Below are 26970 nucleotides of genomic sequence, written 5' to 3'. Positions count from 1 at the left end.
CGGTCGATTGATCCCCTGCAGGATACACTTGAAGGTTAAGTAACTACAGATCTCATCTAATCCCGTGTAATCTGCTGTTACTAAATGGCCGCTTGTACTCCTGGCACACCAGTTTCTGAATGCTTAGGATTTGGTTTTTACCTTTTGTCCAGATAACCTCTAAAAGGAGCCATGCGTCTCTTTGCAAGTCTGTGCGTTGCGCTTAGCTTTTTGGCAAGAGTGAGCTGTCCGTGTCCTTCACGGTGCACCTGTGATTATCATGGCGGAGATGACGGCATGGGATCAAGGTACGCTTCTCTCCTTGCTACTAAGCGTTCTGATGATTCCGAGGTAAAGGACTCAAACCAGATGGCCTTGTTTTGAAAGCAAATTGTTGATCAGAAGTCAGAGAAGATAAAATTTAATCTAGATAAGCTTTAACATAATTGTGTTAATCCTGGTTGCCTGCTCCTTCATGTTTTCATTTCGAGCAGTTTAACTCCTTCAAAGCCCCGCAAATTATTTGAGACTCTCAAACACAGTACGTGTTAATAAAATATTCATTGCACTTGTATTCACAAAAATGAACCTTGCAGGAGGTCAAACCACTGAAATGCGTGTGACCAGTTCAGCCTGAATATAGAAAGCACAAGAGGGCAGGGCCGATCAGAAGGTGTGTGACATGCCCAGATCATCTGCTTCCAGTGTTTTCCATTTCATTTTGAGGATTATTCATGGCAACTGGATAGACCTTAGGAAGTAGGAAGGACGATCACATGAGTGAAGTTAGAAAGGTTCATAATCAGAATTTCTCATTTTAAGGTACTGGAATTTGAAAGAAATGGGTCAACACTTTGTGTTGCAGACACTGTGGGACCTTACAGAAGTTACTTAACCTCTGTGTTGCTTTAATATCTACTTGTGGATTGAGAATAAGTATTTATTTATAATATGCATGAATCCTTTTAGATAGAAGTTAAATGCAAAACAGAATTCTTGTTGGCTAAACATAGTAAACCTTGATTTTTTTTTTGGAGAGGATATTGATAACAAAATCAGATATTTTTGTGACTCGGTTGAAGTGAACAGTGAGCCTCTTAGAGTAATTTGTTAAAAGAATCGCTCAATTTATATCTTACAACTTTATACAAATAAATAATAATTAACATGTATTTTTGTGTAGTTTGTCTTGTTATTGTATAAAATTTACTAACTCTTGGTATCTCTGAGATAGTCACTAGGTGGTTAAAGACAGTGAGAAGAATGTAACAATTTAAAGACCTACTTGGCAAAAGTATGCTGCAGTTAATGACTCAGATCAGGCTCCCTTTGAGAAAACAGTCACAGAAATGTTTCCTTCTTCATGGTGGCCCCATTATTGATGGATTTTATAAAAATCATAGCATGTTATGCCTGACAAGAACTCCAGAAATAATCTGGTTTGACCACTGTCATTTTTAAATGAATAAACTAAATCATACAGAGACTAAATGGCTTGTCCGAGGTCACAGCATTGAGTTGCTGCAGTGACTGCCTGACAAAGACGCTAGGTCTTTTAGCTTCCAATCCAGGCTTTCCTCCATTACAACACACTGGAACGCTGACTTAATGAGGAGAAGCCGGATCATTCTGGTATAAAGTGGCACTGAAATTTGTGATTCAGAATAGAGATGAAGAGTGAGAGGTGTACCTAGAGAATTCCAATGATGCTATAGGCTCTTCTCCTAAAGTTAAAGAGAGGAGATGACGTGACCAGTACATTGCTTATGCCTCTTCCCTCTCTTTACATTATAGCCTGGCTTTAAAAATTCACTGATTTAATGTGATGTGTTTTACTGAATGACCATTTTATTATTATTATTTACTACATGTGTAATGTATTATAATTTAGATGATGCTTTGCAAAATGTTTTATTGTTCATTTTCAGCAATCCAGTGGGACTGAATATATAATGGGAGATAAATAGGTCTTTTTTTTCAGGTTTAAATGAATCTAAATTTTCTGATTTTTCATACTTTACACCCACACATGGGACAGGCTTGTTTTTCTATGCCTGTTTTACACGTGCCACTAAACAAGACCACGATGTGACTTGCTCAAGGTCACCTAAATTAGTGAGTGGTAAAAAAAAAAATAAACTTGCAGTTCCTGGTTTATTCCTTAGGCTGAAAGCAATGCACGGGTCACATTGTTAAAATAGGGCTTAATTTTAATCATCTAGTATGAGCACTTGCTGTTTCCTTTCCCTTCCTACCTTCCTTCCTTTTTTCCTTCCTTTCTCTTGTGCTCCTCTTTAAAAGGATCAATTTATAACTTCAGTAGGGGATTCTTTTAAAATGGGCCATTTCCTGAAGAGGTTAAGAGTGTGCACTTTGGAGCTGGACAGTTGTGGGTCTGAGAGGCGGTTGTATAACCACTAGCTCTGTGATCCTGGGAAGTTACCTAATGTTGATGGGCCTCAGTTATTTTATCTGTAAAAATGAGATTGAAGATAATAATAGCAAATACCCATTAAGTGCTTATTATGTGCCAGGAAGGTGTAAAATTTTCCATCCATTTCAATTAATCATCATAACGGTGCCATGTGGGAAAATGAGTTGAGAGATTGGTGAAGTGGCTTTCCATGGCCACAAAGTAGGTGATAGAGCTTAGATTCAAACCAAGATCAGCCTGACTCTAGAGCTGGTGCCTTTACCTATTACCCAATATTCAACTCATTGGGCTGTTGTGATGATTAAATACAGGGATAGATGTGATGTGTATTGTACAGGCCTGACACATAAAGAGCTCAGGTTGAATCACATGAAATTGCTGATATTTGATTGTTTTTAACCTACAAAAATGACCATTTCATAAAGTTCAACCTAGAAGAAGGTGATGATATTGACAAATTATTAATGAACAGTTTAGCCAGGCTGAATAGATATTTTGTGCAAACCAGTAGGGAATGAAAAATTCGATGCTTGTTTCAAGTAAGTATTATTTTTTTCAAATGAGTCTCAGAACACACGTTTTCTTCCATTGCTCTGTGACACTAGGTCTGTGCTATGTAGTGACCTGGATATGAACGAGGTACCTACAAACTTCCCCGTGGACACTGTGAAGCTTCGCATAGAGAAGACCGTTGTCCATAGGATCCCCGCCGAGGCCTTCTACTACCTGGTGGAGCTCCAGTACCTCTGGTTGACCTATAATTCTGTGGCCAGCCTTGACACTAGCAGCTTTTACAACCTAAAGCAGCTGCATGAGTTGCGCTTGGATGGAAATTCTCTGGCTGCTTTCCCTTGGACATCTCTGAGGGACATGCCCCGTCTGAGGACCCTGGATTTGCACAATAACAGAATAACCAGTGTGCCAAACGAGGCGGTCACGTATCTGAAGAACCTTGCCTACTTGGATTTATCAAGCAACAGATTAACCACACTGCCGCCAGATTTCCTGGAGAGCTGGTCCCACTTAGTTACAACATCATCCAGAAGCCTGGACCTTTCAGCAAGAAGAATTATTCTTGGTAAGCTCATAGCCTCTGGGCTTCTCAGATCCAGATAATTTGCTCTGTATACCTTCAGTTGTGCAGTATTTTCATGTCTATTGAATTCGTTGTTTTACTCTATACTTGCACTTTTGATTGAATAGTACTTTATCATTTGACCTAGTCAGTTTACCCATCTGCCCTGTGTAAGGTGTAATGGCTCTGTTTGTGTCTGTGCACGAGCACGCATGTATTTGTGTGTGCATGTATGCATCCATATGTGTGGAGTGAGGGCAGCAGTGTATGTTTGTGTGTGTTGGGGGAGGGAAGGGAATTGGCCTCATAAACTGAGAGACTAATGCTGCTCTTAGAGAACCTGGAGAAGAGTGACAAAATCTACCAACCTGCACTGATTCTCATGAGCACACCAGTGCTCCATACTCTGCCACAGCCAACCTTTTGCTCTGGTCTCTTTTCAGCCCTTCATCAGGCTCTTCAGGAGTGGGAGAAGGGCATCTGCATCTTTATGAGGTAGCAGTGGTTTAATTGGTTTAATTAGTTAGGAAGTGTATCTTCCAAATACTCTTAATTTAAAAAGAACTAGTCTAGACACCAGTTATTTTACTGGCCCTAAATGGGTATCCTAATGGGTCTGGTCTCTTAGTTTAGCTGTGATTAGTTTTGTGTATTTTGATCCTAACTTCTTTTAGGTTCTATGGGTATTTGTCTTGAATTTTAACATGTAAGCTCCTTCTAGCAAACCCTTCTCTCTTTTTTGTGTGTCTTCCCACAGTGCTTTGCACGGTGCTCTGCACATGGTGAATGCCCAGTAAATGTGGTTGCCCGACTGAAATCAGTGAACTGAGACCCTTCTCAGCGGTATCTGTGGGCAGTGAGGCCTTTTCCACTTTTGTATAAGACACAAGCCTGAGGCTTTGACCAAGCAGTTTGATTTGCTAAAGTTTTGTTCACCCAATAAGGCTGTGTTGTTATTTCACAAGTTATGTCCAACATGGCTGCAGAAGAGGTTATAGTTCTCAGAAGGATGAAAGAAATTCTGAGTGTTTGGCCGGTGAAATGACTTATAAGACTTTGGAATGAGAAGCAACTAGATGTTAAGAAATTGTCACAGAAATTCCTACCAATATCACTTGCCAAATATTTGCTGAAATAAAAAATAAATAAAATACAAGATAAATTTGAGATTTTTTTTGATAAAAAGAGAATTACTATGTATTTTATAATAACCATAAATGGAGTATAACCTTCAAAAATTTTGAATCACTATATTGTACACCTGTAACTTATATAATATTGTACCTTAACTATACTTCCATAAAAAATTTTCTAACTGAAAAAAAGAGAAAGTACTGTGACAACACTTAAATTGCTTTAGCATTACTTTTGTTGAAATGTATATGCATTTTAGTGCTTATGAAACTAAAAATACAAATAATAAGAACAAGATAGAGAAAAGGTCAAAGAAATTTTTCTTACACAGCTATTTCATGTTTTTCCCACTGTCTATCTAGTCCTTCAAACATTTTTGATTAGAAAATAAAAGAGGTATTGTAGGATGGGTTAGAGAAAAAAATTAGTTTAATTTAACAATAGTTGTGGAGTCCTTAAAATACATACTCTAATAGGAACCATGCAAACCCATACTGTAGTATATATTTACTTTATTCTAGTCACTAATTTAATCCTTATGAGTAAGACTAATGGCTAGAAATTTTCTTAACTTAAACATTGAGATTTTATTTCTCTACATATTTTTAAAAGTTTCTTTGGATGCAATTCTTGGTTCTAATAAAATTACCCAATGGAGACATATAGTAGAAAATAAAATCAAATTACTAAATTGCTATTAATAGCTCTCTAATGATTAGTTCCTAATATTAATATAAATAAATAATTTATAGAACATTAATATTTTTCACTTGTGAGTTAAATCTGAATGAGAACTTAGGGATCAAATGGGAAAGGGTTATGAAATTTCATTGTCCATGGAGATAAACAGCTTTATGTTTTAGGGTTTAGATTCTTTTTAAAAAATTATATGTTTCAGGTGTACAGCATTATAATTCAACATCTATATACTCTATGAAGTGATTACCACCACAAGTCTAGTTACCATCCATTACTGTACAATCGACCCCCTTCATCCATTTTGCCAACCCACCCCCCTGTTCCCCTTACCCGTTGGTAACCACTAATATGATCTCAGTATCTATGAGTTCGTTTTTCTTTTATTTTGTTTGGTTTTTTTTCAATTCCACATATGAAATGATACAGTATTTCTCTCTGTCTGACTTATTTCACTTAGCATAATACCATCAAAGTCCATCCATGTTGTCAAAAATGGCAGGATTTCATTCTTTGTTATGGCTAAATAGTGTTCCATTGTATGTATATATACCACATCTTCTTTATCCATTCATCCATTGTTGGACATTGGGTTGTTTCCATATCTTGGCCATTGTAAATAATGCTGCAAAGAACATAGAGTGCATATATCTTTTTGAATTAGTGTTTTTGCGTTCTTTGGATAAATACCCAGAAGTGGAATAGCTGGGACATATGGTAGTTCTGTTCTTAATTTTTTGAGGAATCTTCATACTGTCTTCCATGTTGGCTGTACCAATTTACAGTCCCACCAACAGTGTGTGAGGGTTCCCTTTTCTCCACATCCTCTCCAACATTTGTTACTTCTTGTCTTTTCGATAATAGCCATTCTCATAGGTGTGAGGTGGTATCTCATTGTGGTTTTGGTTTGCATTTCCCTAATAATTAGTGATATTGAACATCCTTTCATGTGCCTGTTAGCTATCTCTATGTCTTCTTTGGAAAAAATGTCTATTCAGATCCTCTGCTCATTTTTTAATCAGGATGTTTATTTGTTTTTGTTGTTGAGTTGTATGACTTCTTTATGTATTTTGGAGATTAACCCCTTATTGGATATATGATTTACAAATATCTTCTCCCATTCAGTAGGTTGCCTTTTTGTTTTGATGGTGGTTTCTTTTGCTGTGCAGAAGCTTTTTAGTTTAGTTCCATTGGTTTATTTTTCTTTTTGTTTCCCTTGCCTTTGGAGTCAGATCCACAAAAACATTACTTAGACCAATGTCAGTGAGGTTACCACCTATGTTTTCTTCTAGGAATTTTATGGTTTCAAGTCTTACATTCAAGTCTTTAATCCATTTTGAGTTAATTTTTGTGTATAGTGTAAGATAGTGGTCTAGTTTCATTCTTTTGCATGTGGCTGTCCAGTCTTCCCAACTCCATTTATTGAAGACTGTCCTTTCTCCTTTGTATGTTCTTTACTCCTTTGTTGTAAATTAATTGTCCACATGTATGTGGGTTTATTTCTGGGCTCTCAATTCTGTTCCATTGATCTTCATGCCTGTTTTTGTGCTAGTACTATACTCCTTTGATTACTATAGCTTTGTGGTATTGTTTGAAATCAGGGATCATAATACCTCCAGCTTTGTTCTTTCTCAAGATTGTTCTGGCTATTTGGGATCTTCTGTGTTTCCATACAAATTTTAGAATTATTTGTTGTAGTTCTGTGAGCTATGCCATTGGAATTTTGATTAGATTTCATTGAATCTATAGATTGCTTTGGGTAGTATAGACATTTTAATAATACTAATTCTTCCAATCCATGAGCACAGGATATCTTTCTATTTATTTGTATCATCCTCAATTTATTTCTTTAGTGTCTTACAGTTTTCAGTGTACAGGTCTTTCACCTTCTCAGTTAAGTTTATTTCTAGGTATTTTATTCTTTTTGATGCAATTGTAAATGGAATTGTTTTCTTAATTTTTCTTTCTGATAGTTTGTTATTAGTGTATAGAAATGCACAGATTTCTGTATATTGACTTAGTGTCATGTGACTTTATTGAATTATTTATTCTTTTTTTGGTGGTTCTTTAGAGTTTTCTATATATAGTATCATGTCATCTGCAAATAGTGATAGTTTTGCTTCTTCCTTTTTAGATTTGAATGCCTTTTATTTATTTCCTTTTTTTTTCCTAATTGCTGTGGCTAGGACTTCCAATATGGTGTTGAACAAAAGTGGTGAGAGTGAGCGTCCTTGAACTGTTTCTAATCTTAGAGGAAAAGATTTCAGCTTTTCATCCTTGAATATGATGTTGACTGCTGGTTTGTCATATATGGCTTTTATTATGTTGAGGTACCTTCCCTCTATACCTATTTTGTTGAGAGTTTTTATCATAAATGGATGTTGAATTTTGTCAAAAGTTTTTTCTGCGTCTATTGAGATGATCATGTGACTTTTATCCTTCATTTTGTTAATGTGATGTAATCATTGATTAATTTGTGGATGTTGAACCATCCTTGCATTCCTGGAATAAATCCCACTTGATTATGGTGTACGATCCTTTTAATGTATTGTTGGATTTGGTTTGCTAATATTTTGTTAAGGAAGGGTTCAGATTCTTTAAAAACTAATGTGAAAATACTTTTAGTGTAACATTAAATTTATGTAATTGTATATAAAGCATGATCACTATTTTAAAATTTGCAAAGAAAAAGACTGAAAAGTTACACTAATTGGTTAACTATTCTCTTTGATACCTTTTTGCTTTTCTGTATTTTCAAAGTGTTCTGCAATGATCATGCATTACTTTTTTAATCATGATAGTAATCATGATAATAAATAACAAAAGATATTTTGAAACATGTCCAGCCATGTGTGGCAGCTGACCTTAGCAAAGTCATGACTACTATGTAACAAAAGGGGAAAAGAAGTGCTACCCTCTCAAAAGAAGACTAGTTCATGTGTGTGAATCACACACAGAAAACTCAGTTTTCACATCTGGAAAATGGAGATGACAGGATTTATTCCATCTTGCTAATAGGAATGTAATGAAATGTTGAGTTTATGTGATAGGTCTTTAGAATATAAAGTGGACAGTCTCTGAGGCTATGATTTTAGATGAACAACAATCCATAGCAGCTGTGACTGAGATGTGAGTGTCTTATAAAGAAAGATTTTTCTAGTTTGGCTTTTTTGTTATTTTTAACTATATTTGAGTCTTCCAATTTCATCATTAAAATATGGTAATAAGAACCAGCGCTAGATTTTCTGGAACTCAGTGTTTAACTGTAGCAATTATATCTTTCCAGGTACCCTGTAGAATTTACCTTTGTACTGTTATAATGGGATACATTCTGTTTCCATTTCATTTCTATTGCCCTATGTTTATTGCTGTTAACAGATTCTATTTGTGATAATAAATAGTAATAGCTAATATTGATGGAATGCTTACTCATGGCCAAAAAGTTTATGGATATAACTTCTTCTAGTCTCACTCCATGGTAAATACCATTTCATCCCCATTTTACAGATGAAGAAATGAGGCACAAGTTAAAACACTTGCCCAAAGTCACTTATCATATAGTGATGGAGCTGGGGTTTGAATACAGGTCATTTGGTTCTAGAACCCATGCTGTTCCCCACTCATTTGTAATGCAAGGTATGTAATAATACTAGAGTTATGTTCCTCATATATCTTATTTTACTGATCTCTTTAAATCATATATTTATTTAATAAAAAATAATTTAGGGAGAGGCTTCAATTACTTCCTCTCTCTTCTGTGTGAATAAAAATATCAACCTAATAAAATTGTCCTTTAATGTATCTGTAAAAATGTAAACTGGTGTCCTGCAAATGAACATTTAAATTAACTATGAAACTAGATTATTGATTTGCAATACAGGTAAATTTCCATGGCCTCTTTTTCAAGAATAAGGACATATTTACACAGGCAAACTATGCAAGGCCTATCACTGTTTATCTTGGAGGAAAAAACCTGCAGTAGCAGAGAGTATAAAATGCTTTTTTGGTCCTTTTTACTAGTACCCAAATTTGCTCCATTGTAAAAGAGCTCTTCTATTCAGAAAGGGGCTTGCCAGAAGGGCAGTGGTGGCCTTGAGTATTCCCACAGAATTCTGTAAAGTGGCATTGTTTTATTTAGTTCGACGACTACTTCTCAATCTCTGTTGGTGTGCCTGCTCTTTCCTAGGCATGGAGGAAACAAATTCACACAGTTAAGGCTTACTTCTTGCCAGACACTCTTCTGAGGACTGCCTGGCATTATCTCAGCCTTTGGGACAGCCCCATGAAGTGGGTCTGTAATTGTCATCACCTTCTTTTTCCAGCTGGTAAAGAGGCAGAGTCAGCTTCAACTTCACAGTCCGTCTCCAGAGACATCACTCTTTTATTTAAAAAATTTTTTTAAACATTTAATTTAATTTTATTTTTTTGCCATGCCACGCGGCTTATGGGATCTCAGTTCCCTGACCGGGGTTGAACCCGGGCCACAGCAGTGAAAGCCTGGAATCCTAACCAGTAGGCCACCAGGGAACTCCTTAAATTTCTTTTAAATTGAGGAATTGAAGTATCATTTGCATACAGTGGATTTTAAGTGTACAATTTGGTAAATGATGATAAACATATACCTGCACAAAATGCACACCCTCATCAAGATACAGCAGTGGTCCCCAATCTTTTTTGGCACCAGGGACCAGTTTCATGAAAGACAATTTTTCCATGGATGTAGGGTTGGGGTGGGGGATGGTTCAGGAGGTAATGAGAGTGATGGAGAGCGATGGAGAGCGATGGGGAGCGGCAGATGAAGCTTTGCTCGCTTGCCCACCACTCACCTCCTGCTGTGCAGCCCAGTTCCTAACAGGCAGCGGACTGGTATCGGTCCGTGACCTGGGGGTTGGGGACTCTTGATATACAGAATATTTTCATCACCCCAGAAAGTTCCTCTGTGCCCCTTCTCAGTCAATTTCCCCCCACCCCAGGGAACTACTATTTTTACTTCTATTACCATAGGTTAATTTTGCCTGCCCTAGAATTTCATGTAAATGGAATCATTTAAGAGGCATTCTTGTGCCTGGCTTCTTTCACTCAGCATTATGTTTTTGAGATTCATCCATGTTGTTGCATGTATCGGTAGTTACTTATTGCTGAGTCATATTCAATTGTATGATTGTAGCAATTGTTCATCTTTTCTCCTGTTGTTGAACACATGAGCTGTTTCCAGTTTTTAGCTATTATGAATTAAGCTGCTATTAACATTTTTGTGCATGGCTTTTTGTAGCATATGTTCTCATTTCTCTTGGATAAATTCCTAGGATTGAAGTTGTTAGGTCATAGGATGGCTATATATGTAACGTTTTAAGAAACTGCCAGGGACTTCCCTGGTGGTGCAGTTGTTAAGAATCCGCCTGCCAATGCAGGGGACGTGGGGTTCATTCCTGGTCTGGGAAGATCCCACATGCTGCAGAGCAACTAAGCCTGTGTGCCACAACTACTGAGCCTGTGCTCTAGGGCCCATGAGCCACAACTACTGAGCCTGCGTGCCACAGCCACTGAAGCCTGTGCGCCTGGAGCCCATGCTCTGCAACAAGATAAGCCACTGCAATGAGAAGCCCGCACACCAAAACGAAGAATAGCCCCAGCTCGCCGCAACTAGAGAAAGCCCACGCTCAGCAACGAAGACCCAACGAAGCCAAAAATAAATAAATAAATAAAATAAACAGCAGACATTTATAAAAAACAAAAAGAAGAAGAAGAAGAAACTACCAATATTCCAAAGAGGTTATACTGTTTTACACTCCCCCTAACACAGTCTGCTTGCCCCATATCCTTACCAATGCTTGATGTCAGTCTTTCTCATTTCAGTCATTCTTGGGAGTAGATATGTCAGGGAGTGGTATCACATTTTCATTTTAATTTGCATTTTCCTGATAAGTAATGGTATTGACAGTTTATATTTCCTTATTGTCCATTGGTATATTTCTTTATAATTTTTTAAGGTTGTTTGTCTTTTTATTATTGAATATGAGTCTTTTATCAGTTGTATGCATTATGAATATTTTCTCAAGTCTGGGACTTGTCTATTCATTTTCTTCATGGAGTCTTTGGTAAGAAAGTTTAAATTTCTTTTTTGTTTAATAGATCTTTTTTGGAGTATAATTGCTTCACAATACTGTATTCGTTTCTGTTGTACACCAAAGTGAATCAGCCATATGCATACATATGTCCCCATATCCCCTCCCTCTTGAGCCTCCCTCCCATCCTCCTTGTCCCACCCCTCTAGGTCATTGCAAAGCACTGAGCTGATCTGCCTGTGCTATGCTGCTGCTTCCCACTAGCTAACTATTTTACATTTGGTAGTGTATATATATCCATGCCACTCTCTCACTTCGTCCCAGCTTACACTTCCCCCTCCCCGTGTCCTCAAGTCCATTCTCTACGTCTGCATCTTTATTCCTGTTCTACTCCTAGGTTCTTCAGAACCATTTTTTTTTTTTTTTAAGATTCCATATATATGTGTTAGCATACAGTATTTGTTTTTCTCTTTCTGACTTACTTCACTCTGTATGACAGACTCTAGGTCCATCCACCTCACTACAAATAACTCAATTTTGTTTCTTTTTATGGCTGAGTAATATTCCATTATATATATGTGCCACATCTTCTTTATCCATTCATCTGTCAATGGACACTTAGGTTGCTTCCATGTCCTTGCTATTGTAAATAGAGCTGCAATGAACATTGCGGTACATGTCTCTTTTTGAATTATGGTTTTCTCAGGGTATATGCCCAGTAGTGGGATTGCTGGGTCGAATGGTAGTTCTATTTTTAGTTTTTTAAGGAACCTCCATACTGTTCTCCATAGTGGCTGTATCAATTTACATTCCCACCAACAGTTCAAGAGGGTTCCCTTTTCTCCATACCCTCTCCAGCATTTATTGTCTGTAGATTTTCTGTCCATTTTTTAACTGGATTGTTTGTTTTTTTGATATTGAGCTCCATGAGCTGTTTGTATATTTTGGAGATTAATCCTTTGCCTCTTGTTTCATTTGCAAATATTTTCTCCCATTCTGAGGGTTGTCTTTTTTGTCTTGTATATGGTTTCCTTTGCTATTAAGTCCCATTTGTTTATTTTTGTTTTTATTTCCGTTACTCTAGGAAGTGGGTCAAAAAAGATCTTGCTGTGGTTTATGTCAAAGTGTTTTTCCTATGTTTTCCTCTAAGAGTTTTATAGTGTCTGGTCTTACATTTAAGTCTTTAATCTATTTGGAGTTTATTTTTGTGTATGGTTTTAGGGAATGTTCTAATTTCATTCTTTTACACGTGGCTGTCCAGTTTTCCCAGCATCACTTATTGAAGAGACTGTCTTTACTCCATTGTATGTTCTTGCCTCCTTTGTTATAAATTAGGTGCCCATATGTGTGTGGGTTTATCTCTGGGCTTTCTATCCTGTACCATTGATCTATATTTCTGTTTTTTGTGCCAGTATCATACTGTCTTGATTACTGTAGCTTTGTGGTATCGTTTGAAGTCGGGGACCCTGATTCCTCCAACTCCATTTTTCTTTCTCAAGATTGCTTTGGCTATTTGGGGTCTTTTGTGTTTCCATACGATTTGTAAAATTTTTTGCTCTAATTCTGTGAAGAATGCCATTGGTAGTTTGATAGGAATTGCATTGAATCTGTAGATTGCTTTGGGTAGTATAGTCATTTTCACATTATTGATTCTTCCAATCCAAGAACATGGTATATCTCTCCATCTGTTTATGTCATCTTTGATTTCTTTCATCAGTGTTTTGTAGTTTTCTGAGTACAAGTCTTTCACCTCCTTAGGCAGGTTTATTCCTAGGTATCTTATTCTTTTTGTTGCAATGGTAAATGGGAGTGTTTCCTTAATTTCTCTTTCTGATTTTTCGCTGTTGATGTATAGGAATGCCAGAGATTTCTGTGTGTTAATTTTGTATCCTGCAACCTTACCAAACTCACTGATTAGTTCTAGTAGTTTTCTGGTGGCATCTTTAGGATTTTCTATGTATAGCATCATGTCATCTGCAAACAGCGATAGTTTTACTTCTTTTCCAATTTGTATTCCTTTTACTTCTTTTTCTTCTCTGATTGCCTTGACTAGGGCTTCAAAAACTAGGTTGAATAAGAGTGGCAAGAGTGGACATCCTTGTCTTGTTCCTGATCTTAGTGGAAATGCTTTCAGTTTTTCACCATTGAGAATGATGTTTGCTGTGGGTTTGTCATATATGGTCTTTATTCTGTTGCGGTAAGTTCCCTCTATGCCCATTTTCTGGAGAGTTTTTTATCATAAATTGGTGTTAATTTGGCAAAAGCTTTTTCTGCATATATTGAGATGATCATATGGTTTTTATTCCTTAATTTGTTAATGTGCTGTATCACATTGGTTGATTTGCATATATTGAAGAATTCTTGCATCCCTGGGATAAATCCCACTTGATCATGGTGTATGATCCTTTTAATGTGCTGTTGGATTCCGTTTGCTAGTATTTTGTTCAGGATTTTTGCATCTATGTTCATTGGTGATACTGGTCTATAATTTTCTTTTTTTGTGATATCTTTTTCTGGTTTTGGTATCAGGGTGATGATGGCTTCGTAGAATGAATTTGGGAGTGTTTCTCCCTCTGCAATTTTTTGGAAGAGTTTGAGAAGGATCAGTGTAAACTCTTCTCTAAATGTTTGATAGAATTGGTCTGTGAAGCCGTCTGGTCCTGGACTTTTGTTTGTTGGAAGATTTTTAATTACGGTTTCAATTTCATTACTTGTGATAGGTCTGTTTATATTTTCTAATTCTTCCTGGCTCAGTCTTGGAAAATTGTACCTTTCCAAGAATTTGTCCGTTTCTTTGTGGTTGTCCATTTTATTGGCATAGAGTTGTTTGTAGTAGTCTCTTACAATCCTTTGTATTTCTGCAGTGTCAGTTGTGATTTCTCCTTTTTCATTTCTAATTTTATTGATTTGCGTCCTCTCCATTTTTTTCTTGTTGAGTCTGGCTAAGGGTTTAGCAATTTTGTTTATCTTCTCAAAGAACCAGCTTTTAGTTTTATTGATCTTTGCTATTGTTTTCTTTGTTTCTATTTCATTTATTTCTGCTCTGATCTTCATGATTTCTTCCCTTCTACTGACTTTAGGTTTTCTTTGTTCTTCTTTTTCTAGTTGTTTTAAGTGTAGGGTTAGATTGTTTATTTGAGATTTTTCATGTTTCTTTTTTTTTTCAATTAATTTATTTATATGTGGCTGTGTTGGGTCTTCGTTGCTGTGCACGGGCTTTCTCTAGTTGCGGCGAGTGGCGGCTACTCTTTCTTGTGGTGCGTAGGCTCCTCATTGCAGTGGCTTCTCTTGTTGTGGAGCATGGGCTCTAGGTGCATGGGCTTCAGTAGTTGTGGCATGCGGGGTTCAGTAGTTGTGGTTCACGGGCTCTAGAGAGCAGGCTCAGTAGTTGTGGCGCACAGGCTTAGTTGCTTTGCAGCATGTGGGATCTTCCCGGACCGGGGCTCGAACCTGTGTCCCCTGCATTGGCAGGCAGATTCTTAACCACTGCACCACCAAGGAAGCCCTTTTCTTGTTTCTTGAGGTGAGAATGAATTGCTATAAACTTCCCTCTTACAACTGCTTTTGCTGCATCCCATAGGTTTTGGGTCGTCGTGTTTTCGTTGTCATTTGTTTCCATGGATTTTTTAATTTCTTCTTTGATTTCTTCAGTGATCTCTTGGTTATTTAGTAGTACACTGTTGTCCTCCATGTGTTTGTGTTTTTTACAGTTTTTTTCCCTGTAGTTGATTTCCAATCTCATAGCCATGTGGTCAGAAAAGGTGCTTGGTATGATTTCAGTATTCTTAAACTTTCCAAGGCTTGATTTGTGACCCGAGATGTGATCTATTCTGCAGAATGTTCCGTGTGCACTTGAGAAGAAAGTGTATTGTGCCACTTTTGGGTGGAATGTTCTATAAATATCAATTAAATCTATCTGGTCTATTGTGTCATTTAAAGCTTGTATTTCCTTATTTATTTTCTGTTTGGATGATCTGTCCATTGGTGTAAGTGGGGTGTTAAAGTCCCCTACTATTATTGTGTTACTGTCGATTCTCCTTTCATGGTTGTAAGCATTTGCCTTATGTATTGAGGTGCTCCTATGTTGGGTGCATAAACATTTATAATTGTTATATATTCTTCTTGGATTGATCCTTTGATCATTATGTAGTGTCCCTCCTTATCTCTTGTAACAGTCTTTATTTTAAAGTCTATTTTATCTGATATGAGTATTGCTACTCCAGCTTTCTTTTGATTTCCATTTGCATGGAATATCTTTTTCCAGCCCTTCACTTTCAGTCTGTATGTGTCCCTACGTCTGAAGTGGGTCTCTTGTAGACAGCATATATATGGGTCTTGTTTTTGTATCCATTCAGCCTGTCTGTGTCTTTTGGGTGGGGCACTTAATCCATTTACATTCAAGGTTTTTATCGATATGTATGTTCCTATTACCATTTTCTTAATTGTTTTGGGTTTTTTTTTGTGGGTCTTTCTCTTCTGTTGTGTTTCCCGCCTAGAGAAGTTTCTTTAGCATTTGTTGTAAGGCTGGTTTGGTGGTGCTGAGTTTTCTTAGCTTTTGCTTGTCTGAAAAGCTTTTGATTTCTCCATCGAATCTGAATGAGATCCTTGTTGGATAGAGTAATCTTGGTTGTAGGTTTTTCTTTTTCATCACTTTAAGTATATCCTGCCACTCCCTTCTGGCTTGCAGAGTTTCTGCTGAAAAATCAGCTGATAACCTTATGCGGATTCCTTTGTGTGTTATTTTTTGTTTTTCTCTTGCTGCTTTTAATATTTTTTCTTTGAATTTAATTTTTGTTAGTTTGATTAATATGTGTCTTGGTGTGTTTTTCCTAGGGTTTATTCTGTATGGGACTCTCTGTGCTTCCTGGACTTGGGTGACTATTTCCTTTCCCATGTTAGGGAAGTTTTCCGCTATAATCTCTTCAAATATTTTCTCAGACCCTTTCTTTTTCTCTTCTTCTTCTGGGACCCCTATAATTCGAATGTTGGTACATTTAGTGTTGTCCCAGAGGTCTCTGAGATTGTCTTCAATTCTTTTCATTCTTTTTTCTTTACTCTGCTCCTGGGCAGTTATTTCCACCATTTTATCTTCCAGCTCACTTATTCATTCTTCTGCCTCAGTTATTCTGTTATTGATTCCATCTAGTGTATTTTTCATTTCAGTTATTGTGTTGTTCATCTCTGTTTGTTTATTCTTTAGTTCTTCTAGAACTTTGTTAAACATTTCTTGTATTTTCTCAATCCGTGCCTCCATTCTATTTCTGAGATTCTGCATCATCTTTACTATCATTACTCTGAATTCTTTTTCAGGTAGATTGTCTATTTCCTCTTCATTTATTTGTTCTTGTAGGTTTTTACCTTGCTCCTTAACCTGTGTCATATTTTTTTGCTGTCTCATTTTTTTTTTTTTTAATGAGTGTGTTTGTGTTCCTGTCTTACTAGTTGTTTGGCCTGAGGCTTCCAACACTGGAGTTTGTAGGCTGTTGGGCAGAGCTGGGTCTTGGTGCTGAGATGAAGACCTCTATGAGACCTCACTTCAGTGAATATTCCCTCGGATCTGAGGTTCTCTGTTGGTCCAGTGGTTCGGACTCAGAGCTCCCGCCGCAGGAGATTTGGCCCAACCCCCAGCGGTGCACTTGAGGTTCCTCCCATCTCCTTGGGCATCAGGGTCCCCCACCAGTGGCTGGCAGGTGCCCTAGTTGTGGGGAGATACTAACTCAGTGTCTTCCCACACCACCATCTTGACTCCGCCCTTCAGAAAGTTTAAAATTTTGATGACATCCCATTTATCAGTTTTTCCTTTTATAGTTAGTGATTTCTGTGTCCCATCTAAGAAATATTTGCTTACCTACAGGTCACAGAGATATTCTTCCTTTATAATTTTAACTTTTATATTCAGTTTTTAGCTTTATATTCTCAGCTTTTATGCTTATGACTGTGACCCAGCTCAAAATAGTTTTCGAGTATAGTGTGAGGTAGGGGTTGAGGTTTATTTGTTCCCAAGAAGATGTCCAGTAGTTCTAGCACCATTTGTTGGAAAGACTTTACTTTCCCTTTTGAATTGTTAAGTATAACTGCCTCCTCAAAACTGACTGAGGCATGGATTTTGCCTTCAAGAGCTTATAGTCTGCAGAATAATTTTGTACTAGAATTTCTCGCTGACTTTTCATAAAGAATAGCACATCCAACTACTGTGATGCATGAAAAACATTACCCTTTTGGAAAAGGGACAAGGCAAAGTTCTTTTGCCCCATCCAAGAATAGTTATATAAAATAAATTACTTAATGCAAATTGCTGATTGTGGTTGGTGCTTTGCCTTGAAGGAATGCAGTACAGGTAATAGTTTAACTTCAGAGAGTTCTTGTACTTTGTCCCCAGAAGAAAAAACACTTGAATGTGTTCAGCCCTCAGATTACTATTATTATTCAGGCTTTAAAAGTTGTACCCTTGACCTTAGATATTTCATAGCTTGAATAAATATTTTATTTTTGAGGGATTTAAAAATATTTACTCCTGGTTTACATAACTTTTAGATATAACCAATTGGATTTGTTTTTAAAAGAATTTTGTTTCACCATTAACACATTTTTATAATAGTTTCAAAGCATAAATGAAAATGTTAATTTTATAGCTCTTGATCTTTCCCTTTATAGACATTTATGCTCCAGACATCGCTACTTTAACATTTGTTATTTGTAGATGACAGCACTTACAGCTGCCACCCATGCTCTAGATGTTTTTAGGTGACAAAGAGATGAGTTATGGTGGAAGAAGTATTAGACTAGGAGGCTCAAACACGTGGGACTTAGGACTCTAAGCTACTTACAAAGTCAAGGCAGTACTTTCTTTGTGCCTTAATGTCTGGTATGAAATTGGAAGAATCATACTAGCTTCCCAAGGTCAGTATAAAATATATACACAGTTGTTGAGAATGAGAGCTTTAAGATCAGGATATCAAGGTTCAAATCCTGACTGCATCCGGTTGTGTGACCTTGGGCAGATTCCCTTACTTCCCTGAGCATTTTCTCATCTTTAAAATGAGGATGATACTAATATTATCCACCTCATGCTATTGTGAGGATTGAGATAGACAAACGCTTTAGCATGGTCTCTCTCTTTTCCATTGTCTCTCACATTTCTTTTGTGAACAGAGGTAGACACTGTGACTGCCTTTTGTTCTAAACTGTCTTTTCAAGAGATACCACTTTGGAAAGCAGAGCTATATCTCCCTGCAGAGCAAAGGGTAGATACGCTTACTACCCAATATAATAAAGATAATGTCTCCTTCCAGAACTGTGATTAATAAATTATTCTTCATCTTTGACTAGGAATCTTGTATCTTCCTCCAATATCCATAAAATGGTGGCAAACTGGGATGAGTTGGTCACCCTAAAGTAGGGTAAAGTGTCGACCCTTTACAATTCTTGATAAGTGCAGTATTTGCCACATAGGAAGCAACCAATAACTGTCATCTTGTGTTATTATTTTATTTTATTTTTAAAAATTTTATTGAAGTATAGTTGATTTACAATGTTGTGTCTAATTTCTGCTGTACAGCAAAGTGATTCAGTTATACATATATATATTCTTTTTCACATGGTTTATCACAGGATATTAAATATAGTTCCCTGTGCTATACAATAGGACCTTCTTATTTATCCATCCTATATGTAATTGTTTACATTTGCTAATCCCAAACTCCCAGTCCTCCCCCTGCACCTCCCCTACCCCTTGGCAACCACAAGTCTCTTCTCTATATCTGTAAGTCTGTTTTTGTTATTATCTTATAAGAAAAAATCTGACATACCAACTCAAAGTGTTTTGAAAGTATGAAGCGTTCTACACATGTTATTTATTTATTTATTTTTTAAGCAATTAAAACAAATTTTTTTTTTTTTTTAATTTTTATTTATTTATGGCTGTGTTGGGTCTTCGTTTCTATGCGAGGGCCTTCTCCAGCCGTGGCAAGCGGGGGCCACTCTTCATCGCGGTGCGCGGGCCTCTCACCATCGCGGCCTCTCCCGCTGCGGAGCACAGGCTCCAGACGCGCAGGCTCAGCAATTGTGGCTCACGGGCCCAGCCGCTCCGCGGCACGCGGGATCCTCCCAGACCAGGGCCCGAACCCGCGTCCCCTGCATTGGCAGGCAGACTCCCAACCACTGCGCCACCAGGGAAGCCCCCAATTTTTTTTTTAATTAATTTATTTTTTGGCTGTGTTGGGTCTTCATTGCTGCATGCAGGCTTTCTCTAGTTGCGGTGAGCGGGGGCTACTCTTTGTTGTGGTGCATGGGCTTCTTATTGTGGTGGCTTCTCTTGTTGCAGAGCATGGGCCGTAGAGTACGTGGGCTTCAGTAGTTGTGACATGTGGGCTCAGTAGTTGTGGCTCATGGCCTTAGTTGCTCTGTGGCCTGTGGGATCTTCCCAGACCAGGGCTCAAACCCGTGTCCCCTGCATTGGCAGGCAGAGTCTTAACCACTGCACCACCAGGGAAGTCCCTACACATATTAATTATTATATGACAGAGTGAATTTGATGTTTGTTGGCAGGTTGAGTAGAATTTAAATCAGTATTAGAGAACTGCTCATAGATTCACAGAACTAAATGTAAGAGGAAGAAGGTCAAGGTAATTCACCCATGAAAGAAAAGAAGTTTCTAATATGGAAGATAATAAAAACAGCAAACTTTACCAATACTGGCAGAGAAATATGAACCACTCACAAAATGCTGTTTTAATAAAAATAGGCATAAACAGAAATCTAGATTTTATGAATGGACAGTTAAATCTTCCACCAGGGTTAGATTTTTTTAAACTTGCTGTTCTGTCTTTTCTCCTTACAAATCAATGTATAATTCACTGCACAACCACAAATCTTTTTGAGATGAATCTTTTCCAACCTTGGGCTTTTTATGTAAAGCTGGTATGGGACATCACCCTTAAGATCCTTAGGGAGATTTTTGTCTGACTGAATGCTCTGAAGCACCATCTTAGATTCTTCTGAGATCTTAGCAACTAATTGTATAGAACCACCCACATGGATTTGACTTTTATTCTGAAGCCCTTTCTTAATCTGAGAATTTTGGAGAGGCTGGGTGTAAGAAACAGTTTTATTATTGAACTTAGCAAGTTTTAGTTCCTTTACATTTAACAGTTATTCCTTTAGCTGTTGTCTCTCCTTTACATTTTACTATAAGCAGAAAGGAGACACCAAGCAGCAGTTTCAACACTGTGTAGAAATATCCTTAGTCAGAACATTCATTTCATTGAGTACGTTTTCTACTTCCCATGTTAACCACAGGTGATAGTGTTGCTAAACCTTCTGCTACTCCATAACAATGGTGCCTTTTCCTCTAGTTTCCAATAACATTTTTCTCACTTTTCTTTAAGCTTTCACTGATAGCCTCTTTGAAGGACACAACACTTTGGCTAACAGTTCTGAAAGCTGAGGCAGATCCTGAAGGCATTTGCAACTGGAGGCTGTCAGCTAACTGTATTCCCTGCGGCTGATCCTCTCTTGAAAGGGGATTTGAGCAGTGCACCTCCATGGCCACCACATGTAACATTCATGCCAAGCCATGTTCTACCAGTTTTTCCAATCTTGTCTCCTAACATTGCCTGCATCTCACTCTATACTTTTGCTACAACAACTTGTACTACCTCAATATGCCTTAAAATCACACAAAATCATGACATATTGCAGGCTGAGTTAGGTGCCTTGCAGCACCCTATAATAATACTTATAATAATATAAATACTTTCATGGCACCCTAGAAATCTATCGCTGTATTTATGTCATTCTTTGGTACTTGGATTCAAATCTCGACTCTGACACTGCTTAGCTAAATGACCTTGGTCAAGTTATTTGGTTTCTCTGTGTCTCAGCTTCTTCATCTTTACAATGGGGAAATAATATTCTTTTCATAGAATTGTTGGGATTAAATCAGTTAATACAGGTAAGTGCTTAGAACAGAGCCTAGTACAGAGTAAATGTTCCATAACTGTTAGCTATAATCATTAATGATCTGAACTGACAAGATATACTGATTTAGGTGGCTGGAGTGCAGAGCAAAACTGACAGAGAGGTGACTCTGATCCTTCAAAGCACTTATGTTTTTAGGGCCACAGTGCAGAAATGCCATCCCACGAGGCTGTGATGTAAACAGAAGTCATCAGGAAAACCTTTATCAACCTTTTCCTCCCTTCTGGTCTAGGCCTGCAGGACAACCCATGGTTCTGTGACTGTCACATTTCCAAAATAATGGCATTGTCAAAAGTCGCCGACCCTGTGGTAGTACTTCTCGATCCACTGATGGTTTGTAGTGAACCGGAACGCCTCACAGGGATTTCATTTCAGCGGGCTGAGCTGGAGCAGTGTCTGAAGCCATCGGTGATGACCTCGGCCACCCAGATCACGTCTGCTCTGGGCAGTAACGTTCTGCTGCGGTGTGATACCACTGGCTACCCTACCCCGCAGCTCACCTGGACCAGACCAGACAGCTCGCCAGTTAATTATACAGGTATCTTCTTAATTCAGGCCTTTGAAACAAGGAGTTTACAAATGACTGAACTTAATCTTATGTTTTTGTATGATTTGAGATTGGCTAGTTTATTTCTAATAAAATATGCTAAGATTGTTGAATGGAAGAAATTTGAAAGGTACACTTTATTGATTAATATTTTCCTCAGTTTGTCTGATTAACTATGTAGATGAAATTAGACACACTGATTTCCTTCTTAGATGGAAAACAACATGATGCAGTGGATGGATGCTTGCAGATAAGGCCTTTGTCTTTATCTTTCCTCCATCATCTTGGATACTGCTCACTTTAAAATGTATAACAATTACAATTTCCTTCAAGGGAATTTCAAACAAGTTTCTTATTTTTGAATGATTATTCAAATAATAAATTACATAGGAACTTTATTATGAGGCAAAAAGTGTAATTTTTAAAAATATTGATTACACAGGTTTTTAGATCCTACTATGACCAAATCAATGTTTTGGCCTTAGTTTCAATAGTGATATTCTAATGAGTAAAGGGATATATTTTAAAAACTCTTCCAAATTAAATTTAAATTGAGGCTGAAATAATGAAACCTGATAGAATTTTAAAAAAATGTCAAGGCCTAAGCCCACAGTTTAAGGTAGTGAGTTAAATTTTGGGCTACTGAAATACCACTCTGTGCATATTATTATTCTTCAGAAAGCTTCAGAAATCAAGACAGAAAGGAAATATGTTCAGATTTTAGTGTTTAGGAAATTAAAATTCCAATTTTGCAAACACTATGTATTATTCCATAAATAAAAAACCTCATTGTTTACTTGTTTATCTAAATTAAATATACTGTGAAAGATAAGAATAGAAATTATGACTCCTCCATGCCAGAAAATGGTCTACTATGCCTTCTGACTATGTGAATAGTTAACACTTTATTACAATGAAAAAATATTTTGAGAAATATTTAAGTAAGGTCTTGTGATAAACATTTTACAGAATCACAGTGGGTTAAAATTGGAAGGGATATTTGAAATCACTTTGTCTTATCTCCTTATTTTAAAAATGTGGAAACAGAGGCCTAAAGACACTAATTGGCTTGTCTAGAATCACATACTACTTAGTAAACAAAAGTTTACTAAGGCCAAAGTTTCTTAATTCTCAGCCCCATGTCTTTTTAAAATACTATTTCCCATAGAAACTTCATGACACCCAGAATGTCCTACACTTCCATATAAACCATTTACAGAACCATCACCTGCAATCAGAGACTTGCAGCGTGCCATTTCCCTCTTGGCTTATGTGAGAGGTATGCGTGTAGAACCAGAAATTGTTGCCTTTTGAGTTGGCATGTTGCGTGAATCTTTTCTTTCTTTTATCTCACAGATTATGCATTTTTCTTTCTTCCAGTAATTCAGGAATCTCCAGGGGAGGGAGTCAGATGGTCCATAATAAGCTTGACAGGCATTTCTTACATGGATGCTGGGGATTACAAATGTAAGGCCAAAAATTTGGCTGGGATGTCAGAAGCTGTGGTTACTGTGACAGTGGTTGGTGTTGTCATGACCACCGTATCATCAGAAACTTCTGAAAGAAGAACTGGGGATCACCCTGAGCAAGAGGTCCAGCTGGGATCTAGAACATCTGCATCTCTACCTGGTTCATCATCGTCTCCCTGGCCTTATTCCTCTTCTTCTTCCTTCCCAGCTTCTTCCACTTTTCTTCCTACTTCTACTTCATCTCCTCCCTCCACTGCTTCCTTCTCCTTATCTCCTTTCTTCTCCTCCATTGTTTCTTCAACCACAACTCCAAGCACTAGAATATCTACAAGTACTACCATGGCCAGCCGTCAGTCACTCCACCCAGATGGGAAAAGAAATGTCAAGGTGGAGATGGGTAGCGGTAAGCTTCCCCCAGCTAGTGCAAGTAAAAGAGAAGAGTTGGCATTGTTGGATCAAGCCCTACCGATGGAAACGAATGCCACAATAGAAAATCTCCAGGTAGTCAGCGAAACCGAAGAAAGCGTGATCTTGATGTGGAACACCATTAACACCACGCAGAATTTGGAAGTGACTGTGTTGTATTCCAAGTATGGTGAGAAGGACCTGCTACTGCTTAATGCAGACTCCAGCAAGAACCAAGTCACCATAAGTGGCTTGTTGCCTGATCGGCAATATATAGCATGTGTCTGTCCAAAAGGAATGCCTCCCCAGAAAGACCAATGTATCACCTTTTCTACTGACAGAGTTGAAGAAGAAGGTGATTCTCAAGGGTCTTTCCTTATGGTGGTGAGTGGTGCTGCCTGTGTTGTTGTCTTGCCATTGATTTTTTTCCTGTTGTACAAAGTTTGCAAACTTCAGTGTAAGTCAGACTCCCTCTGGGAAGATGATTTGGCGAAAGAGACTTATATCCAATTTGAAACGCTGTCCCCCCGGTCTCAAAGTGTAGGGGAACTTTGGACGCGAAGGCCCAGAGACGATTCAGAAAAACTGCTGCTTTGCTCTAGGTCAAGTGTGGAATCTCATGACTTTTAAAAGTGAGGGTTCTAGAGCAGAGTATTATTGCTAAGGTTTTACAGCTCAGGCAAATGTGAGCTCCACAAAATTTCTTTCACAAAATTAAGGATCTAAGGGTATAGTTGACCCTCTGTTTGGATGACTTTTGGACGCTTTCATATCCTTCATGAAAATCACAAATGGAGTGCTTTTAAATGTGCTTTAAAAAAATCATGAGACTTCTGAACTGAAAAGACAAATAATTTTGATTTTTGTTGTGGAGAAAATGTACACAGAAATAATTTTTAGGGTAGTGCTAAGTAAGTTAATAATATATTTTAGGATAATGTTTTAGTTCTTAAAAATAAATTCATGTGAAAATATTCATAAAAAGTAAACTCTGAATTTTAAAAAGATAGTTTTTTGGGCAGTGAAGAAAGTTTAGTATAATGAGCTAAGCCTTGATGTTCATTCTTGTTCATAGTGCTTTATGGCATTTGCTGTGCACACTTGCTGCCATTGCCTCGTAGGTGAGAGTAGAATAGTACAGAATTTTGCATTCACTAAGGTTAAATGCAACCCCATGGACAGGGAGAGCTCTAGCTCTTGGTACCATTATGCATTGCAATACAGTATAGTGGTATTTATATTGCAAGGAAGAAAAATTTTTCCCTTAGAAATATAGGTACTAGCAAAAATAAGTTTAAAAAGAGGATCATGGAATAGTAAGGCCATTTTGAAGATAGTAACTGTTGCATTCTAATACATCTGCTAACAGACTGTATGGGGTCTTTTTAAAAAATGTGCTCATTTTAAAACAATCTCTTTAATATTTTGTTATGTACTCTTCTTTTCCCCTTCCCTCTTTTCTTCTCTCCCTCCCTCCCCTTACTTCCTTCACTTCTTTTTTTTCCTTCTGCTTTGTCAGAAGATATTCAGGTAGCCAAAGGACCACAGCTAAAGTGTTTGTCTTTTACCATGTTATATTTTGATTACCTGGATAGAGGGAAGAACTTTGAAAGTCTTTTAGATCCCAAAAGGATGTTTTAGGATTTTGCAAGAGCAAATTCAGTGGATTTATTCAGTCAAACTCTAGGTTAAAAACATCAGGGAAATTGAATTGGAGTGGTTCACATGATTAGATAGGAAAGGGGCTTCATAAATAAAATTTAGTTTTTTAAAAGAAGTTTTTTTTCACCATATTTACTAAAGATTATATTCCCTTTACATTGAAGATTTTGGAGTGTAGAACAGATTTATACAGGTGTGTCAGGCGTCCTGAAATATGCTGAGAAACAAGTTCTATATTTTATATAAGAAACAAATTGGCTTTAATGTAACACATTGTGGAAATTATAACACAAGCAGCTGGAGAATGAAAAACTGCTCATTCCAAATGGCTTTTAATTAAAAAGAAAAAGAGAATTCTTGTTTAGCCATAATCTGCGTATTAGAAGAAGACCAGCATGGAGGGATGGCCTGCTCAGATCTCCCAAACTTCCCCTTCTTGTCTCCTTTCTTTTCCTTTCCAGCCTCTTTGTCATTGGTGCTTTTATCACTATGTGCATTGTCTAATGATCTAACAGTTTTTAATTCAGTATTCATTGTTAGGATTTTTTTTTTTGAAAAATACCTTTTAAAGACAGTTTTGTGTTTAACTTCAACTTATGTTAGATAATTTATTTTAAATTTAAGGATTACAGAAATGTGCATTTCTTTACTCTAAAGACATCATGGAATTTCATTGCCATATTTAAAAGGCTCATATAAACAGACTGCCAAAATACTACCACATTAGAAATAGTGTGGGAGAATGTTACAGACTACTGAGCCAAAAGACATCCAAATTGTACAAAGGCAGGTTATTTGTCAAGAAAAGAGACTTGGACCATCCTAATGAGATAAATTACTGACTGCTCTCATAATTAAAGTCAAGTGAAGCCTGGACTTAATTTTGCCTAGTGAGGAAAAGGTAATTGGTGGTGTGAAGGGGATAGGAACAGCAAGAGAAAGCACCTTTGTCATCCTCAACTTGGACTTGGCACACGAGGTGAGTTGCAAGTAATTTGTTACTCATAGTAAGATAAATTATAAATCATCTACTTTCTAAAAATACATATGTTTGAACGTAGTCAAGGTTATCCTGATGCTATCATTGCTCTTATGTTCTTACAGTATGCTTCCTTGAGTGGGAGAGAAAGGTTGACGTTATAGCAAGTGGCATGGAATTCCACATAAGCAACAGCCTGTTTATCAATGTCACCATATGCATTGAAGAGCACTCATGAATGATAGATAGCAATATATGTGGTAATTAAATATGATTACAATATTTTACTTTCAGACAAAATATATTTGAGGTTGTAAGACTCAGGATACATGGTGAGGGTGTGTCACATATGAGGCTATCATCAGTGATGTGCTATGACATAAAAGATGTTGAGAACTCCAAGCAAATAGTTTATAATGGCCAGAAAAGCAAACCCTAAATAGAGTCAGACAGGTGCCTTGGGAAACTTTTGCAAAAAGTTCAAAGAAAAAAATTTTGACCCAGGGACTTGAGTCTCAAAAAGGGATTATGGCTAACAAAGAGAGGT

The 26970-nt window shown here is 37.3% G+C and overlaps 1 protein-coding gene across 1 annotated transcript; it reads left to right on the top strand.

Moving 5' to 3' along the window:
- LRIT3 (leucine rich repeat, Ig-like and transmembrane domains 3) lies at positions 1-24412 on the top strand. Its single transcript, XM_061191153.1, has 5 exons — positions 1-34; positions 153-287; positions 3019-3491; positions 21594-21899; positions 23289-24412. The coding sequence occupies exons 2-5, from the start codon at positions 172-174 to the stop codon at positions 24410-24412; spliced, it is 2019 nt and encodes a 672-aa protein (XP_061047136.1). The 5' UTR covers positions 1-34; positions 153-171.
- Positions 24413-26970: the final 2558 nt, after the last annotated feature.

This window comes from Eubalaena glacialis, chromosome 5 (assembly GCF_028564815.1).
Source record: "Eubalaena glacialis isolate mEubGla1 chromosome 5, mEubGla1.1.hap2.+ XY, whole genome shotgun sequence".
NCBI lineage: Eukaryota > Metazoa > Chordata > Mammalia > Artiodactyla > Balaenidae > Eubalaena > Eubalaena glacialis.
The sequence above is the reverse complement of the archived record's forward strand: the minus strand, read 5'-3'. Positions and strand labels throughout refer to the sequence as shown.